The sequence below is a fragment of the Lynx canadensis genome, chromosome C1 (genome assembly GCF_007474595.2).
Source record: "Lynx canadensis isolate LIC74 chromosome C1, mLynCan4.pri.v2, whole genome shotgun sequence".
NCBI lineage: Eukaryota > Metazoa > Chordata > Mammalia > Carnivora > Felidae > Lynx > Lynx canadensis.
Genome location: NC_044310.1, coordinates 15532110 through 15551253, shown reverse-complemented (window position 1 = coordinate 15551253; position 19144 = coordinate 15532110). Strand labels below are relative to the sequence as shown.

Sequence of the window (19144 nt, the reverse complement as noted above, 5' to 3'; positions counted from 1 at the left end):
GCCAGGCCAACCCTCCAAACAAGCCTGTGGACACTGGGCCTTCTCCCCATGTCTCAGACTGAAGAAACTGAGGCCCAGAGATGCCAGCCAACTTGCCCAAGGCCACACAGCTCTGGCTCCACTCTCCAAAACCCATGCTGTTTCCTTCCACCCAGTAGAGACATTCTGCTAAGGCAGCAAATGAATTAACTCTGCAAGCACAACTGGGAGGGTAATGTTTAATCTGTCCGAGAGAACTACTTTCACCTGAAGGAGTCCCCAGATGTATCCAGCCATCAATGATCAACTCTGCTTGGCTTAATCGTTAAAGTCAGCAGAAACCTGAGTTACCAACAGCATCGATAGCAGTACTGGAAAGCAGGACTTGCCTTCTGTTTAATGAATCAGATTTAAAGTAGCCACACACAATCTTATTCCTGTTAGGATAAATTAGCAAAGAGCCTGTTCTGTGTCCCTAACCTTGAGAAACACTGGGAACCAGGAATGCTCTTCTCCCCGCCCCCGTCCCCACCCCCCATGTGTCCAGTAGTCCAGAAAGAACACAACTGTAGTGCCCGACAGATTTCAGTGGAAACCACAACTACGCCAAGTACCCCCGTGTGGCCAGGTCACCTTCCTGAGTCTCCGTTTCCTTCCTGTCAGATGTGGTTCTTTGTCTATTCCTCCCAGGGTCACGAGGAGGGCTGGATTCGAGAAATTGACTTCCTGACCCACAGGAGATCAACATTCCCCGCCCCCACCCCCAGTAATTCCAGGCCAGAACTGGAATCCCCCCACCCTTTATTTTTCTTTTTAAGTTTATTTTTGTTTATTTTGAGAGAGAGGTAGAGAGCAAGCAGAAGGAGGGGCAGAAAGAGAGGGAGGCAGAATCCCAAGTAGGCTCCGTGCTGTCAGCGCAGAGCCCGACGTAGGGCTCAATCTCAGGAACCATGTGATCGTGACCTGAGCCAAAGCCAAGAGTCTGAGGCTTAACTGACTGAGCCATCCAGATGCCCCCTGGAATCCGTTTCTCTTGCAAGCAGAGGCCCAGGAGCCAAGCCCACCTCCTCACCATGGCAGCCTCCAATGCTGCCACTCTTCCGAAGGTATCTGCTGAGCTCACCAATTTCAGACCCCACAGGCGGAGTCCCCAGCTGGAGTCTGGAGAGCCTCGGCCCTTCTATCTAGCTGTATACCTTTAGGCAAGTTCTCTCCATTTGAGTTTCTGCCCCCCAGGAAAACGGGAGTGCATAGACAGTTTTAGGACTGAGATGACGTCTCAACAAATGCCTGAGCCAGTGGTTTTGATCAGGGATCCCACTGGCTCAGCGCTGGTTCCCATCTCCTTCCTGCCCCCCTCCACGCATACCACAGTGGCAAGGCTTCGGTCAAGGAGCTTCTTCGGCCATTTGGGTGCCATCTGGGTGGTGATGAACTTCTTGCCGTCTCGATTTTCCTATAACCAGGCCCTCCCTCCCCCTTCCCCAACAGCTTGGCAGACCCCCAGGGGCTGGACTGGCATCAGCCTCCCTGCACTTATTCCTTCGTCTTGACTCAAGCTCTGATCCCAGTTTGCCAGTTTTCCCACTGTGGTTGGTCCCTGGGGACTGAGAGACTGTTCAGTCTTTTTCACCAGAGCCACCCTAGGGCCTGAACCTGAGAAGGGTTTAGTGGATGTCAAACCAACTTCATTGTCAGGGGACTGACTTAAGCAATCATGGCTTTGGACAACCAAGTATCAAAAGGCCATTGTTTTTGGAGAACATTAAATGACATGCACAAATGCTCAGAATATAATGCCACATGAAAAGTACTTGTCAATGTGTACTGTATAATTCCATTCACATGAAGTTTAAAACAGGCAGAACTCATCTACGGTGGCAGGAGTGAGCCTGTGTCATTTTGGCTTGGGGGTAGGGTTGCTTGGGGAGCACACAGGAAGGCCCTTAAGTGTCCCAAGACTGGAAATGTTCTGTCTTAATCTGGGTGATGGTTATAAGGACATACAATACGTAAAAACTCATCAAGCTATGCGTTTTAAATTGGTGCACTTTAAGCTATACTTAACTTAAAAAAGAGCGAGAGGACAAGCTAATGCCATCACACACCCAATGGAATGTCTAAAAAGGAACAAATACAAAAGATTGAATTGCTGAATATTTGAAGAGTTTTCATTTCGTTGCTTTTTCATCTTTTCACTTTTCATCCATCTGTTTCATGCACCTTTCACCCAGGTGGGCTATGAGTGCTGAGAAAGCAGGGACTTGGTCCTAGAGCCACCGCTGGTCCCCAAGGATACACACCGAAAGGCATCATGGGACCACAGAGGGGATGATGGCCTGGGGATCCAGCAGCTCAGGTTCTATCCCTAGCCCTGACTCTCTCCCCGAGGAAGGCCAGTCCCTTCCCTGAACCCTAATTTCCTCATCTGTTGAAAATATTTTTGGGGTGCCTGGGTGGCTCAGTTGGTTAAGCGTCCAACTTTGGCTCAGGTCATGATCTCATGGTTCGTGAGTTTGAGCCCCACGTCAGGCTCTGTGCTGACAGCTCAGAGCCTGGAGCCTGCTTTGGATTCTGTGTCTCCCTCTCTCTCTCTCTGCCTCTCCCCCGCTCCCTCCCTCTCTCTCTCTCTCTCTCTCAAAAATAAACATTTAAAAAAAAGAAGAAAATATTCTTCCTAAGAGAACCCACTCCCTGCCTGACACTGACTATACTGGGTGATTCTTTTTTCTTTTATTTTTTTTATTTTTGAGAGCTAGAGACAGAATTTGAGTGGGTTGGGGCAGAGAGAGAGAGAGGCACAGAATCCGAAGCAGGCTCCAGGCTCTGAGCTGTCAGCACAGAGCCCGACGCGGGGCCCAAACTCACGAGCTGTGAGATCACGACCTGAGCTGAAGTCGGCCGCTCAACCGACTGAGCCACCCAGGTGCCCCAATACTGTGTGATTCTTATAACAGATGTAAGGAGGAGGAATTACTGTCTCCAGCTGGCAGATGGAGAAACTAAGATTCTGGGAGGACAACCAGGGACTTCTACCCACATAGTGGACTGAGCCAAGATGGGCTCCCTTCTTCCACTTGGGGCTGCTGCTGAGTGGCCCTGGGGTGTCCGACCAGATGCAGGTCTAGGTTGGTAACGTGCATATGATACCTTGGAGCTACGGAAGGGATGGGGAAAGAAAGTCAGTCTTGAGAAACGTGGATAACACTCCAGATCTGAGCCCGGTCTAAGTGGGGGTCCAAATTTATAGTGTAAGAACTCAAAACTGAGGAATTAACTTGTCTAGAAAAAACTTGTCCAGAATCAGTTGAAGAATCAAACGCAACACTGCACCATAGAAACACTTCTAGGTTAGTCTCCAATAACCAACAAAAAATGAAATTATCAAATTCACCAGCAAAAATTACCAACCACAAGGAAACGTATCACCATGAGGGAGAGTTAAATAGACAAAACCAACAGGAGACTTAGCCTCCCAAGACTTGGAATAGTTTATGCCCCAATTAAGGAAGAGAAGGATAATATAAAGAGAAAAAGAGTGGCCCGTCCAACATTAGGACGCGCAGTAGCAGAGCTGGGGGCTCCTGCTCTGTGAACATTTGTCTGCAGCTGTTAACTTGGACAGTTCTATGACCTTCAACATAGACACTGCCCTCATCCTATCCCACCTGCACCAGGTTTCCCCACCCTTCCACCTGGGTCCTCCATCGTACCTGGCACTAAGGAGTTGGTAAGGCAGGTGCCAATGGCCAGCACCAAGAATGGAGAAATCATGGTGCACTCCAAGACCTGCTTTCTCTCTCGGGCCCAGAGGTATGACCAACGTGGGTGGGAGGGGATGGGCTGGCAGTGGTCAGATGCTAACCGATGTTCCGATCCTAGAAATTAAAGGGGGAAAAAAAAGACATGTGGGCCACAGCTCCAGAATTCATTTGTCCATCCACTCATACTTTCGCTCATTCATTCATTATATGTTGAGCACTTATCACCAATCAGGCACAGGGCTAGGCACTAGGATGTAAACCCCAGTGGTCCCTCCCTCAGGAAGCTTAATCACATACGGTTGTGGCAGTATAATACACGAGTTCCATGAAGCAAAATGGTTCCTTCCCCATTTCCACCTGCCATCGCCCAGAATCGAGTGCGGTTCCAACAAGCTCCCAGGTAAGGATGCTCCTGCTCCTGATTCTGAACCGGTCTTTAGCCTTTGAATTACCTTTCCCAAGCACACTGGAGACACAACAGAGTCCACCCTTTGTTAGAGACAACCACACTTGCCACATTCTCTTCTAGAGCTTGTCATTTATGGTGAGAGATATAAAAGGAATAGAACTGATACACAGGAAGATTGGCTGCTGAAGGTGCCCGTTTCTGGGTGGTGACATTTCAGATGGCTCAGTTGCTTTCTCATTGTCTTTTCTGAGTTTCCCAAATAAAGATGTTACCTTTATAATTTTAAAAAACTGTTACACACACACACACACTCTAGAAGGAAATACATCAAAACATTAACTGTGGTTTTTTCTGGGCAGGAAGACTATGAATGATTATTTACTCTTCCCTTTATTATTATTTATTTGAATTTTCCAAATTGCCTAAAATAAGCATGTATGAAATGGCATAAGAAAGTTTTCAAACTGTGGTCATACTGTCAGGATCACAAAGGATAACCCCAATTGCAGCTGAGAAATGTACTAACCCTGTTGCGCATAAATGCTGCTGGAAGATGAGAAATTTTCAATGGCAAGAGTTTCACAGGAAAATAGTACTGCCACCAAAACCCAGATAAAAATGATCATTTCATTTGTCGTGGGAAACGGCAACAATGCTCAACATTGTACAGTTGAGTGTCACGTTAGATAAGAAACCACTCTGCCCCTAGAAAAGGGGATCTTGATTCAATCTTTAAAACGTGCGCCCTGCATTTCAGTGCCCAGAGGTGAGGGCTCACCGGTATCGCACCCACAAAACACCCAGCAGTCACCAAATGTGCCATTCATTTGCACCCCTGTGCTTTTTACCACCCCTCTTCCACATCCATCTGGCTCCCTTAAAAACCCAGCTTGATGGGGCAGGAGGGAATTGAAAGGAAATACTCTACATCTGACATCTACCAGCACTTAACTCTGAGGTGGAATTTCAGACGATTTCTGATTTCTCTTTTTTTTTATTTTTATTTTTTATGTTTTATTTTTGAAAGACAGAGCGTGAGCAGGGGAGGAGCAGAGAGAGAGGGAGACATAGAATCTGAAGCAGGCTCCAGGCTCTGAGCTGTCAGCACAGAGCCAGATACAGGGCTTGAACTCACTAACTGTGAGATCATGACCTGAGCCAAAGTCAGATGCTTAAGCGACCGAGCCACCCAGGAGCCCCCTGATTTCTTTTTACTCTGCTTTTGTTTTCAAGTGTTTCTAGAGTAAACCCTAACATCAGAAAAAAATGTTAGTAAATTGATATACAATATTGGGGCGCCTGGGTGGCCCAGTCGGTTAAGTGTCCGACTCTTGATTTCACCTCAGGTCATGATCTCACGGTTTGTGAAATGGAGCTGTGAGTTGGGATTTTCTCCTTCTCTCTCTCTCTCTCTCTGCCCCTCCCCCACTCAGTGTGCTCATTTTCTCTCTTAAAATAAATAAACTTTAAAAAATTATTACACAATATCAATACATTATAATATTATTCCAAATGGTTTAAAAACCAAAGTCGCCTTCTTTCAGGAAGGCTTCAGGATGGCCACTCGTTCCACTCGTTCAATCATTGTTTGTAGGTACCTGTTTTGAAAGTAACTCTTTTCTGGTCCATCTCCGCCGCCACACTGGGAGTCTCTAAAGGCAGGGACTTTGCCTTGTTTGTTCATACTCCAATGCTTGACACAGTAAATACTGACATCAGTTGAAAGCTAATGCTCTAAAGAGGGAGGCAGGGGGAAGGGAAGAATCAACCCCAAATCCTTCCTTTGTGTGTGCAGAAAATGCAAGTGTTGGCAAGGAGATGGTATTCCTAGAGCAGCCATTCACTGCTGGAGGAGCGTAGATGGGTACAGCCACTTTGGAAAAGCAGCATCAGGGCTTCTGGGTGGCTCAGGCAGTTAAGCGTCTGACTTCAGCCTAGGTCACAATCCTGCCATTCTGGAGTATGAGTCCCGTGTGGGGCTCTGCCTGTTTCAGATTCTGTGTCTCCCTCTCTCTCTCTCTCTTCTGCCCCTCCCGTACTTGCGCTCTGTCTCTCTCCCTCAAAAAAAATAAGCATTAAAAAAAAAGAAAACTGGCAGCATTTACCAAGGCTGACACTGTACCTATGCCCTCTAACCCATTTATCTCCAACAGAGGTACACACACACACACACGCACGCGCACACGCACACGCGTGTGTTCACCAAAAGACATCTATGGGAACATTCATATCAGCCCTGCTTGTAACGGCCTCAGAACAGTTCCATCTTCAGCAGGATGGATAAATACGTTGTGTGGGCTCACGGGCTGGAAAACTACACAACAGTGAGTATGGACAAATCCATACAACAACATCTTGCAAAGGGAAGGTTGAATGAAGGAAGCCAATCCAAGAGTACAGAAGTCACGATAAAGTATAAAGACAAAGCTAGGTGTTAGAAGACAAGATAAAGGTTACACTTGGGGTTGTGGAGACCGAAGGGGGCACAGAGGACTTGCGACTGATCTGAGAGCTAGTTACATGGGTGCATTCTGTCTGAAAACCCAATAAGCTGTCAATGTATTGATAAGGACACTTTTTCTTTTTTTTTTAACATTTATTTATTATTGAGAGACAGAGCATGAGCAGGGGAGGGGCAGAGAGAGAGGGAGAGACAGAATCTGAAACAGGCTCCAGGCTCTGAGCTGTCAGCACAGAGCCCGACGCGGGGCTCAAACCCACAGACCGCGAGATCATGACCTGAGCGGAAGTCGGACGCTTAACCGACTGAGCCACCCAGGCGCCCCGATGAGGACACTTTCCTGTATGAATGTGTATTATACTTCAATAAAATAAGAGCACTACTCTGAGAGCGTACATAAACGATCTATAAATAATCTATAAACACAGACAACATGAAAATGACCTGTGTACTGCACTTCTGTTTATAATGACTTTCACCATGATTTCTCACTAATAACCTATGTAGTGGACAGAGGGGGTCTATGATCTCCTTTATTATTACTATTATTATTATTATTATTATTTGCCATGATCTCCTTTGTGAAAAAAATCAAGGCTCATGATAGTGCACCATGCACTGAGAAATAGGACTTAATTCTCTCTCCATCCAATACAAACAAGAAAATAAGGAAAAACAAAAGTGAAGCGTGGCTCCAGGAGATCTACAGGGCTCATCCAGCCTGCATGATTATTCTTATTTCTCTTCCCTGCTAGCCTGATGCTCTGTGAGAGTAAACACCACTCCACATCTTTGAATCCCCAACCCTACGCACACAGAAGCAGCCCTGTAAATGCTAACTTAATGAAAAGCCTCAGGATTCAGGCTGGAATGCTCTGGAATTTTGACCCCAGGGATGTGGTCTTTAGACCCTGTCCTAGAGACAGACAGGTGCCTTCTCCCACTGCCTCTGCCCGAAAAGGAGAGGGGGTTGGAATCTAAAGCCTTCAGAAGCCAGAATCTGCTCTGCTGGCTCCCGCTCTTGCCCCCACCCTGAGTCTCCAAGTCTGCTCTCTCGCAGCCCTGGTGATGGACTCCGTGGGGCCCAGTCTGGGGCCGCAGAGGCCCCAGCTGCCCACCACCCTCTGCCAATGCTCTACGAGCTCCGAATGGAGCCTCCAAGGGTGAGCCGGCCCCACTGCCCCCCACCTCCCAGCTGGACTGTCTCTGCCAGGCTCCCAGCTACATGCCCTGATTATTCATGACAATTATGCAGAAGTCCTGACTGGGCTCTGGGCCCCGGAGAAGGAGCAACTACTTGGCAGTTTAGGAGAAAGAGCAGAGGGGTGGGGCCTGGGCCCTAAGGACTGAGCTGGGGCAGAGGACATGGGAGCCCCTAGGAGTCAGGAAAAAGCCAGTCCTGGGCGTCTAGGTCTCAAAAGGTCCAGGACAATTGCCAGATAAAAATCACTACCATTCCTTGGGCGCACACGTTGTGCTGAACACTGTGCTAACTGTTGACATCTGTGATTTTACCTACTCCTCACAGCAAGTATTGTTAGCCCGCTTTACAGTTTAGGAAACCGAGCAAAGGATCTCAGCTATCCGTGGCCAAGTGCAATTCAAGCCCAGGCTGACTCAGCCTTTCTGGGCCTCAGTTTCCCCACCACGGAGAAGGAGAGAGACCAGCGCCCGCCCGCCCTTTATTCCACAAGAGCAAATAGTAGACAAATGAGTTTAGGGCAGGAGATCTGGAGGCAGGGGCGTTGGGCCCTGGTGAGTTCTCCTACCTGAGGGGCCTGGCCAGGCGGCAGGTGAAAAAAAAGAGCAGGCTTAATGTCAGTATCAGGAGGAGGAGGCTGAGGACCGCCGTGAGGACCATGTCCAGGGTGGGGGACAGAAGGCTCATCTTGAGGCACAGAGGGCCCCACAGGGCAGCCTCAGTACCCTGCAAACACCCGGTCACCCTAGCCTTGGATGCTCGCTCCAAAGGCCTGGGTCAGTGGCTATGACCTGGCTTTGTTCCCTGGGGTTAATCTTTGGGGATTAGCCCAGGGGGGATGAAGCAGGAAGGGGGGCACAGCCCGTGAGGCTCCCCTCCCCCAAGCCAGGCCTTCCCCACATGATGCCTGTTCAACTTTGTTCATTCATTCTTCATTCCCAAACATTTAGTGAGCACCTGCTGTGTACCTGGCTCTGTTCTAAGTACCAAGGACTCATTGGGGGAACAGGATAGATATGGTCTCTGTCATCTTGGAGATTCCTGACTGGCCAGGGTAGAAAAAGCACCAGCCATTGTGCCGGTCACCCTGTGGGATAAAAGCACAGAAGGAAGGGATGCCTGGCCGGCCCAGGTCATGGCTGGCTATTCCTCTGAAGCAGCAACAATGGCTGTTCCACCCCCGTTTACAAGCCCAGGAATGAGACTGCGCCGACTCGGCCAGAGGGGTGAACTTATGTCCAGATTAAGAGGAACTATTCTTATTGGGGGCCAACTGTGTGCCTCACCCCATAAGAGAGGCTCTAGCAACGCTGCTTGCAAATGAAGGCAACAGAGGCTCAGAGGCGTGACGTCAGAGTTGGGATTTGAACCCAGATCTGCCAACCTCCATGGCCTGTAACCCCAAGCCCTGCACTGCCTCAGAACTGGGACAGCAGCAGCCCCGCAGGACAGCAGGGAGGCTCCAGTGAATCACTGCCAGGGGCTGGCTCAAAGCCACCTGTCACACACACGGGCTGGAGGTAGCTGAGATGCTGCCTGCCCGGAGGGTCCCTTTCTGCTTCCAAAGTCCCCCCTTTCCATATTCATCGCCCTTTCTCCTGCATCCCAACATCTCATCAAGTGAGGACGGTAGTGATAGCTCCCATCTTCCAGATTCAGAAACTGAGGCTCAGGAGTGCCTGTGTGTCCCAGTCAGTTGAGCATCCACTCTTGCTATCGGCTCAGGCCATGATCTCACAGCTAGTGAAGAGCCTGCTTGAGATTCTCTCTCCCTCAAAAATAAACATTAAAAAAAAAGAAGAAAGAAACTGAGGCTTAGAGAAGTGAAGCCATGAGACACGTCCAGAGCCCAGATGAACACCAGCCTGTGTGCCTGTGAGACCAGGCCTTTTCTGATTACACTTCCTGCCATCTGGGACACCTCAGACCCCATGGTACAAAGCATTCAAGGTCATGGGACAAAGCACTCACGGTCATGGCACAAAGCACTCAAGGTCATGGCACAGAGCACTCAAGGTCAGCACTCATGCCAAGAGAGGGCCCCTCTTTCTGGTCCCAGAAAGGCCACTAAGCTCACCACGAACACAGGAAATCCAGTGGTATCACTCCATGAAAGCCTTGTCTTTCTCAATAGGCCCTTACCTCAAATCGTGTCAGACCCTCACAACACCCCAGTGATACAAGCAGGGTTGGCTCGTTGGCCCTGTTGACAGGGAAACTAAGACTCATCAGTGCAGTCACTTGGTCAGCTGTCATATGGCCAGCACGTTTGGGCCCGGCCCCACCTCCCCCCGCTGCGTGATGTTGGGTCAGTCCCTGCACCTTTGACCCTGACACCCATTGCCCTTTTAGGAGAGCACCTGTAGCGTACCAGACACTGTGTGACATACGGGGCCTCAGTTTAGTCCTCATTAACAACTCTGAGCTGGATAATTTGTCCCCCTCCCCAATGAGGGAAGAGCGGCCTGGGCAGTGTTGGGATGTGGGAGGGGGGCAGACAGTGGTGATGATCCAGGCTCACACAGATGAAAGGTGCTAAGCCACGCCCTGCACGGGACTCCTCACAGGACCTACCCGGAGGTCACCCCTGCTGCGGGGTCTCTCCACCACAGCTCACCCAGAGACCCTCCGGGCCCACCCAGCTCCCAGGGCTGGGACAGCTCTAAGGCTCCCCCACCCACCAGCCTCACAAATCAATACAAGTCTCAAGGAGGATCACCATGTGCTCCCTAGCCTTACTCTGCTGGGCCAGAAGGCAGTTATCTGTCGTTAGGGAGCCTCCAGACTAGAAGTCACTGACCTGGAAAGTCTGGGCTGTGGCGGGTCCTTTGAGCACATTTCCCCAAACCTACCAGGCCACAGGAATCACCTGGGGGCAAATCGGAAAAAACCCTATTCCCAAGTGGTTTGGGGGGGTGGTGGGGAGAGACAGACTGGGAAGAATGAGTGATGGGGGTGTTTTACAACGATTGGGAGGCAGTTAAAAGTGCAGGTTCCCATATATGCAAAACTCCACCCAGGAGCCAGGAGCCCCCACCCTGCCTGGATTGCTAGGTACTGAGGACCTGATGAGGTTTGAGCGAAGGGAGTGTACAGAAAGAAAAGGGTGTGACTTATTCAAATTTTAAAAAGGAGATTAAAGATACATACCAACCCCCAAATTCCCATTCCCCTGCCCCCCCACCCCCACCAGACCTACTCAGTCAGAATCTCCTAGGGCAAGACGTGCTGAGTCATTCTGTGAGCAGATGAGTTTGGGAAATACACCTTTACACAGTGTCCCATTGCCCAGATGGGAAGACTGAGGCCTAAAGAGAAAAGACTTACCCTGGTTGCCCAGCTCCTACTCCCCCCACACAGGGAACAATCAGAACAGGCCAGAGCCAGCGCCCTCTGGGCTGTCAGCTGGGCCCTCCTGGCTCTGCGAGGGAGCTGTGGCTGCAGGAAGTGCTGAGTGCTCCCTGAGCTCCCAGCAGGCTGGGGATTGGGATGGGGGTTGGGGGCCGCCTACAATTCCAAACTGGGCTGAGGCAGCTGCCCAGGGAGGAACATTTCAGCTGCAGGGTCAGAGAGAGGGGACACAGAATCCCTCTCTCAGCCAAGTCTGGAGTTTCTGGCAAGCCTTGCTGGCCAGGACTTTATTCATTCACTGACGTAAGTTATTTATGGCCGCCATGAAGCAGCCTCTGGGTATAGGGCTCAGGAAGGAATGCGTGGTGGTCAGAGTGGGCTGCAGGTCAGACCCAAGGAGGGGCTTCCCCAGAAGGAGGAGGGCCAGATGCCAGGGACAGGGCAAGGCTCAGACCTCAGCTGCTGACAGCACTCTCTCCCGGCAAAAAGCAGATGTGGGAGTGCCCAGGGAGGCACGGTGTCAACCCTGCTCACTGCCAAGCCATTGCTGTCTTTAGGGCTCAGCTGAGACACCAGCTGTCCCCTGAGCACTTCCAGCCTCAGCAGCTCTGTACACAGCGTTCTCTGGTCTAGAATGTTCCCTGCTGTCCACTCCACGCATCCCTCCCATCATCCTTCCACCTTCCACAGAGCTGCCTTGCACCCCCGTCTCAGCCCATGTGGTAGTTCTGACTCTTCCTGAAGCTTCTGGAACCTGGGGCGCTCAAGACCTTGGTCACCTCTATCAGAGCCTTAGAGAGCCATCAGTTGTCACTTCTTCCTGCGGCGTGAGCTCTGCTGATGGTGGCCGCCCCGTGGCCGGCAGAGTCTGGCACACAGCTGGGTGGCCAGGGAATGTCGGTAGGTGGGTTTGAAGGGTGGTGGGGTCAAGGCGTGAGCGGCTGAAGACAGCTCAGCCGCAGAAAGAGCGAGCTGTGCAGCCAGGCCACAGGGTTCAGATCCTGCCTCTGCCCCTCTTGAGCCAGGGAGAGTAGCTAAGGGCCACGGACCCCCGGCCTGTGTCTGCAAAGTGGGAGGCTAACAGAAACCACAGGGTTGCTGTCAGGATTGTGTGAGTTAATAGATGGACAGGATTCAAACAGACCCCAGGGCATGGTAAGTGTTCAGTGAATATCAGCCTGCAGCTAGGATGGGGGAAGGGGGGGCGGGATGGTGGCTAAGAGGAGCCCGTGAACGCCTGGAGCAGAAAATGGACAGACCCTTCTCTGCTGGCTCAGCTTGGCCAGGCAGGCATTAGCCCCCAGGGCTTTCCCACAGACCTGCTTGCCTGGAAGGCCCCACAGGACCTCCACTTGGCAGGAGGTGGGTATTTAACTAAAGGCAAGGGGTAGAGGTTCCAGTTCTCATGGTCAAGGGGCTCCATGTTTCCACATGGGAAGAGACCATCCACCAGCAGCAGTGCAACATGTTCTTTTCCTCTTGAAGGGGAGAAAGAGAGAGCCCCCAGGATCAGCCAGGAGGGTTCCACGGACAGAGTGGGAGGAAAGCCAGGCCGGAAGGACGGTGGGGGTTGAGGTGAACAGAGAGAGAGGGTGCCCCTGACAGGAGGGAGGAGGAGCAGCCCAGACCAGCCACAACGGGCTCTGCCTGCTGAGCTCACGGGGTCAAGAGCACACCCTGCATGTCCCCTGCCCGCTTACATGCCAGCCCATCTTACAGGTTAAGTAAGACACTGAAGCTCAGACGGTCTGCTGCTTGCCCAAGACCACACAGCAGAGCGAGAATCAGAAGCCCCAAAGGCCTGGGTTCTGCAGCCAAAGCTTTTCTGGGGCTCCCTGGGGCATCTGGATGGTCTTCATGCCACAAACTGGCTCTGTGGGCAGAAGACTAGAGCCAGTCAAGGTTCAGCTGGTAGGAGAGCTGGCAGGGTGGGGAGTGGGGGGCGGGGCCCAGAAACCCATTCCTGGGAGCTCAGATGGCTGGGGTGCCTGGGCACAGGAGGGTCAGGGATGGCTCCTCTATGGGCACACGGGCTTCTACCATCCCACGGAGAAGTTACGTTCTGTCCCAGACCACCTTGTTCTGGGCCGAGCCTGGAAGCTGAGGGGGGTGGGGGGAGGGGAGCATGTGCTGTGTGTTTCTAAGGTGTTTGCCACCCCCTGCACTTGGGTGTTTCACTCAGCACTCCTGCAGCAGAAGCCCCTCTGCTACCAGGAGACAGACAGACAGGACTGTCCATCCTTGCTCTCATCATCGACAACACGAAAAGGCAGACACAGAGAGGGTACACGAGCTCCCCAGGGCCACACAGCACACCAACGGCAGGCACAAGTCTCCACAGTAACCAGCTACAATCTGGGGGCTATTACTGGAAGCACAAAGCAGTCTGGGAGGCCTCGCGTGGGTGCCAATGTCTTGGAATTCCAGACATGAATGATTTGTGTCAATTGAAAAGAACAATTCAAACTGAGACTATTCTAAAAAAGGCCTTGTTTCGCACTTTGTCATTGTACCCTTAAATAATAGCAAACCTTTTCATAGCCCTTACTATGTGCCAACCATTGTTCTAAACATTTTACCTCTATTGCCTCATTTAATCCCTAAAACAACCTACCCCATAGGTGCTATTATTACCATTTTACAGGTGACAGAACAGAAACACAGAGAGGTTAAGTCCTTTGCCCGAGGTCACACCGCCAGTATTCAACGCTCCCTGTGGATGTTTCTGTCTTCCAGGGCCAAGTGTAAAAACTCCCAAGCAGCAGGTGAGCCTGGAAATGAACCACGTTTGTTCTGGCTACGGCATGGACATTGTGCGTCTGTGGACGAATGGACCGCATGCAGCTGCTATTGGAAACGCTCACTACATCCCATGTCACCCCAGCCCCTGGAGGAGGGTTCCTCAGCGCCACTTACAGAAGAGGGGTCAGGTGAGGGGATCTACCCGGGGTCATACATGGTGACACCCTAGACACACGCCTCCTCCCCCCGGAAGCCTCCTATTCCAGATGGTCCTCAGGCAGGTCACTGGACCACCATGGCTCTCTCTGCTCCCCGCCCCTCGAGGCCCACGCACCTTGGCAGCCTTCCCCTAGGAGAGGAAGCGGCCATTCCACAGGCCCCACGTGCGCCCTGAGAGAGGCCGTGACAACTCCGGATTGGGGAGATAGGCGGTGAACTTGTAGCCTGCTGGGTGCCAGCCAACACAAGCAGCATCCCTGGGTGGCATGTGCAGGGGGGGGGTCGCGATCACCCTGCTCGCGTCAGAGCAGGGAGGACACGGATGTTCCCAGAGATAGCACTCTGCAGCTGGCGCTGGATAACAGCGTTCCTTACATTCCCAGAGAACCTTCCAGCAGCAGGAGGCGGCGGCTCCTGCTGCTATTGCATTTGCTGGTGACCCCAGGAGGTATCAGGGCAGGGATACCGCCCCCCCCCCCAACAGGAAACCTGGGCCGGCGGAAGCGAGGGTCCCACCCAAGGGCGCACAGCTCGGCAGAGTCCCCATTGCTTACTGGTTTCACGACCTTGGGCACGTCACTTCACCTTTCTGGGCCTCAGTTTCGTCACTCGTGCAAGGGAGGTCATCGCAGTGAGTGCCGATGTCACTGTGCGATTGTAAGCATGAGAACACGACCAAAAAACCGGAAGATAAATCCCGAGGGCTCGGCCCATGAAACACACAATAAACGTTAGCTGGTAGTAATAGGTACAGTGAGCGTGTCAGGCCCGGTTCTAAGCGCTTCGCATGCACCGACTCGCCTAACCCTCACAGCAGCACTCTCGCGTGTGCGATCGTTGCTCCCACTGTACAGAGAAGTTCAGGTGCCTGGCCGAGGTCACACAGCTATTAACAGGACGCCACGGAGACGGAAAGGGAAGGACTCTTAATGGAGCACCTACTACGTGCCGGAGCTTTGGGTTCCGCCTTCCAAGGATCCTGGGAGGTGGGAATTATCAGCCCTGGGTCAGAAGGCAAAACGGAGACTCGGGAAATGGGCGGGAGGAGCAGGGTCACACAGCAACCGCGTGGGAGAGCTGGGATCCGGGCCAGGCCTGGCTGGCTCCACTTCCAGCTTGCTACCGCCATCCGGGTCATCTGCCAGGGCAGCTTCCATCACCAATGGCACAGCGGAGGCCTCAGCCACCGCTAGGTACGGGGAGCCCCGCACCAGTGTGCTGCGTGATCTCATTCTGCCCGTGTCTGTGTGTGCACTGGAGTGTTGGCTGTGAGTGCTGTCGAATACCCACAGTGTATGTGCCCGGCCACTAACTCACCACCCCACCACAGGTCCTGAAGTCAGGCCTCCGCCCCTGGCCCATGCCCCCTGGGCCCCCTCCCTCCCAGGTCAGCCTTTCTGGGTTTATAACTCCTCAGAGGGGCTGAGACGGGGCAGGGGCAGGCCAAGGGGGTACAAGTCAGTGTCCTGGCCAAATACTCAAGAGCTGTTTCCTCATTTGTGAAGCAGGGATAATAAATGCCATTCTGCCTCCAATATCAGCTTCTTGGAAGGGAGGAACTTTGCAAACTGTAAAGTGCTCTGCAGATGTTCCTCTGGCTTTTCACATTCCTTCTGATGACGATCGTGGATATTTGCTGTAATCTTTGGCCACCCAGAATCCACTTCCCCTTCCTGACAATGTCCCAGTTTCCTTGGACGGCAACCCTCCCCCTTTTGGCCATGTGGTTTGGATGGGATTGATCTCACCCCCAGCAGCTGCAGGTGGGTCCTGACTGGCTTAAAGTGGAAGACTCTCTCCGCCTGGATGGTGTGTTGTAAGGGTGAGGCAGTGGGGAGGAGGGCTGTGTGGAGCCTGAAGATGAAGCAACTCCTTAGAAGGTGAACTAGACGCAGAGAATTTGGAGTCTTGGGTAACATTGCTTGAGTCCCTGGATGCAGCCATGCCTGAAGCTCGCTTCTGAACATCCAGGTTCCGTGAGCCAATTAATACCCCTTATTGTTTGCCTTGGATTTACTGTTACTTGGAACACAGTCTGACCTTAGAGCTCCAGTTCAGTCGGTTTCTCTGAGCCCCTTATAATGTAAGCAACCGCATCGTGTCATACTCAGCCAGCTGTTCCCACCAAAGGAAAAATCTTGCAAACAAGTTAAAGATGGGTCAGTAAAGTTCAAATGCATGGCTAAATAAAAGTCCAACTGAACACAAGGTAGGTTTTCTTTTTGGAATCTATAAACCCTTGGAACCGTGGGAGATCCTTGAACAGGACGTAACAACCCTACTACAGGCAGGACTGAGACCCTCCCCTTCCAAAAGTTGTTGTCAGTGGACTTTAGCTCTTGGATCACCACGTTCCAAGTGCCCCTGTGTTAGGGGCTGCAGGTGCAAGATCTTCCTTGTGGGACCTTCGGTCTAGTGACGATTGGTCATAATACACATTTTTACTGGGTTTTACACAAAAGCCCTAGGAGGTCGGAGTACAGGGGGATCCTGCTACACCCATTTCACAGAGGAAACACAGAGAGGTGAAGTGACCTGCCCGAGATCCTTCTGCTAAAGAGGGGCAAGGCCAGGCCATGCTGTGGGATCTGCCTGGCTCCAAGCCCAGTGCTTTTTCTCCTAGGCCTTTCGGTGCAGGGTTGGCATTGGGGGCTGTCATTTCTTTGAGGTAGTCTGTTCTGCTTAGGGGAAGTCAGAGTGGTTTAAAAAGTTAAAGAAGTGGGGCACCTGGCTGGCTCAGTTGGTAGAACATGCAACTCTCTTTTATTTTTATTTTTTTAATGTTCATTTATTTTTGAGATAGAGAGAGAGGAGTATGAGCAAGGGAGGGGCAGAGAGAGAGGGAGACACAGAATCCAAAACAGGGTTCAGGCTCCGAGCTGCCAGCACAAAGCCCGATGAGGGGCTCAAACTCATGAACCTGGAGACCACGACCTGAGCATAAGTTGGATGCTCAACCAACTGAGCAACCCAGGCACCCCAGCAACTCTTGATTTCAGGGTTGTGAGTTCAAGCCCCACGTTGGGTATAGAGATTACTTTAAACAAAACAAAACAAAAAAATCACATACAAAAATTTAAAAATTCAATAAAAAAAAAAGGCTAAAGAGAAAGCCAAGTATCATGGCTTCCCTGTTTGTCTGAGGCTCTTGGCTCCTCAAGAAGCCCCAGTACTCAGGCCCAACACCTTTACTATCCTACGGGACTCACCTCCCACCGGCTGTGGCCAGAGAGGGACCAGGAACCACCTTGAAATCTAGGCCCCGAAGCCCCAAATGCTTTCCCAGGCAGCCCTGGACACCTCAAGCAAGCTGTCCCGACCTCTACTCTACATTTCCAAGATCCAACTGATACTGACTCATCCCTATACACGAGGGCCCTTCCCTACTTGTTATCGAACCAACAATCAATCAGTTGACCGCTATTTACTGAGCACCTGCTATAGCTGGGGGCTGTTCTACATGCAGAACCAAACAACCCAAATCCTGGGTGGGCTGCCGGCATGAGCAGACAACAAAGAAGAAATAAAGTCAATAGGATACCACGTGGTGGAGGAAAAGGAGGGGGGTGGGGAGGAGGACATGGTGTTTGCAGTTTGCAGTTTTAAATAGAGAGGACAGAGAAAGGCTCACGCAGAACTCCTCACCCCTCACCCCGTGGCTTTGCAATAATCCCACACAGCTGAGCAGGAGACTCCCAAACTGTGGATAAGGAAACTTCGGGAAGCTTCAGGATTAAATCTCAGGTCCACCTGCATATGCTAATCTAACCAGGGGTTACTGGGCTCCCCTATGCCCTCTCCCCTAACTCTACCAAATGGCACTAGCAGCCCTCTTGCAGATGACGCAACTGGGGCTCTCAGAGGTGAAGCCACATGCCCAGACCCGCAGGAGCACAAAGAGGTCAGGGTTCAACCCCAGTGCCACCCTCTGGAGCTGCGTCTTGGCAAGGCCCACATCTGCCTCCATCTTCAGCTCTGGGCTTGTCGAAACTCAGACCACCTCTTTGCTGATTTCCTGTCCTCCAAGAGTCGCCCTCCCTTTCCCAGAGACCCTCTGGCTCTCTATCCCAGGTCATAGGAGCCCCTAATTGTCCAACTCACCCTTGTTCTGCCTCCTCAATTAACTTCTGGCCCATCACTAAACCCACATTTGTGTGAAATCTACAAAAGACAGCTTGTGAATGGCCAAGGGCAGGCAGACAGCTGGAATACATGTGTAGGGGGGTGGGGGAGCTTCTCACTGAGCTTTCCCATCTGGGTTTATCCGGTAATCCCCAAAACCCCCAACTAATCTTTCTGAACATGGAGCATAGTGGAAAGATCTTGGCCATGGAGAAGGTAGACAAGGGTTAAGTCCTGTCGGTGCAGCTTTGAAAGTGACTTTGCCTCTGGGGCTGCAGGTTCCTTATCTGTCAAACAAGGTTAGTCATCCCCATCTTGCAAGGTTGTTGTAAAGATAAGATGCAATGGAGAGTATCTGTTAAGAGATAAAATCCAATAGAAAGCGTATTTAGAAGACATTTAGCAGGGCACAAACAAAGAATTTGTTGAACTGAATAGAGATTTGCATAATGGTGAGCCACCACCAACAGCATAACAATAGCTGCATTCATTGTGCTCTCACACTTTGAGGTAGGCACCCTTAGTATCAACCCCATTTTACAGAAGAGAAAAAAAAGCACAGAGAGGTTAAGTCACTTGCCAATGATCACACAGCAAGCAGTGGTAGGGCTGGGACTAGGAACCCAAACTGCCCAACTCTGAAGTAGAAACTTTTAACCATGATGCTAGGTTAGCAAAGGAGGCATTGAAGTACAGTCACTAAGCGCTAACCCCGGAAGGGATCATAGGCAGCCCCACTCCAGGACCTTCACTCTTCACTACCGTGTCAGCTTGTCAGAGCTGAAAGAGAGTCTAGGAATGATCTACCCTAGGGGCTCCTGGGTGGCTCAGTCAGTTAAGCGGCAGACTTCGTTCAGCTCAGGTCATGATCTCACAGTTCATGAGTTCGAGCCCCA

The 19144-nt window shown here is 51.4% G+C and overlaps 1 protein-coding gene across 3 annotated transcripts in view; it reads right to left on the bottom strand.

Moving 5' to 3' along the window:
* Positions 1 to 19144, bottom strand: part of ALPL (alkaline phosphatase, biomineralization associated) — a 58272-nt gene that overhangs the window by 15644 nt on the left and 23484 nt on the right. For 2 of the 3 annotated variants that reach the window (XM_030327231.2, XM_030327232.1), the window contains exon 2: positions 3693 to 3857. In XM_030327231.2, coding sequence (XP_030183091.1) covers positions 3693 to 3753 — 61 coding nt within the window. In that variant the 5' untranslated portion in view covers positions 3754 to 3857. Of the gene's footprint in view, positions 1 to 3692; positions 3858 to 5750; positions 5804 to 19144 lie in introns of those variants that run through there. The other variant, XM_030327229.1, reaches the window with a different exon arrangement.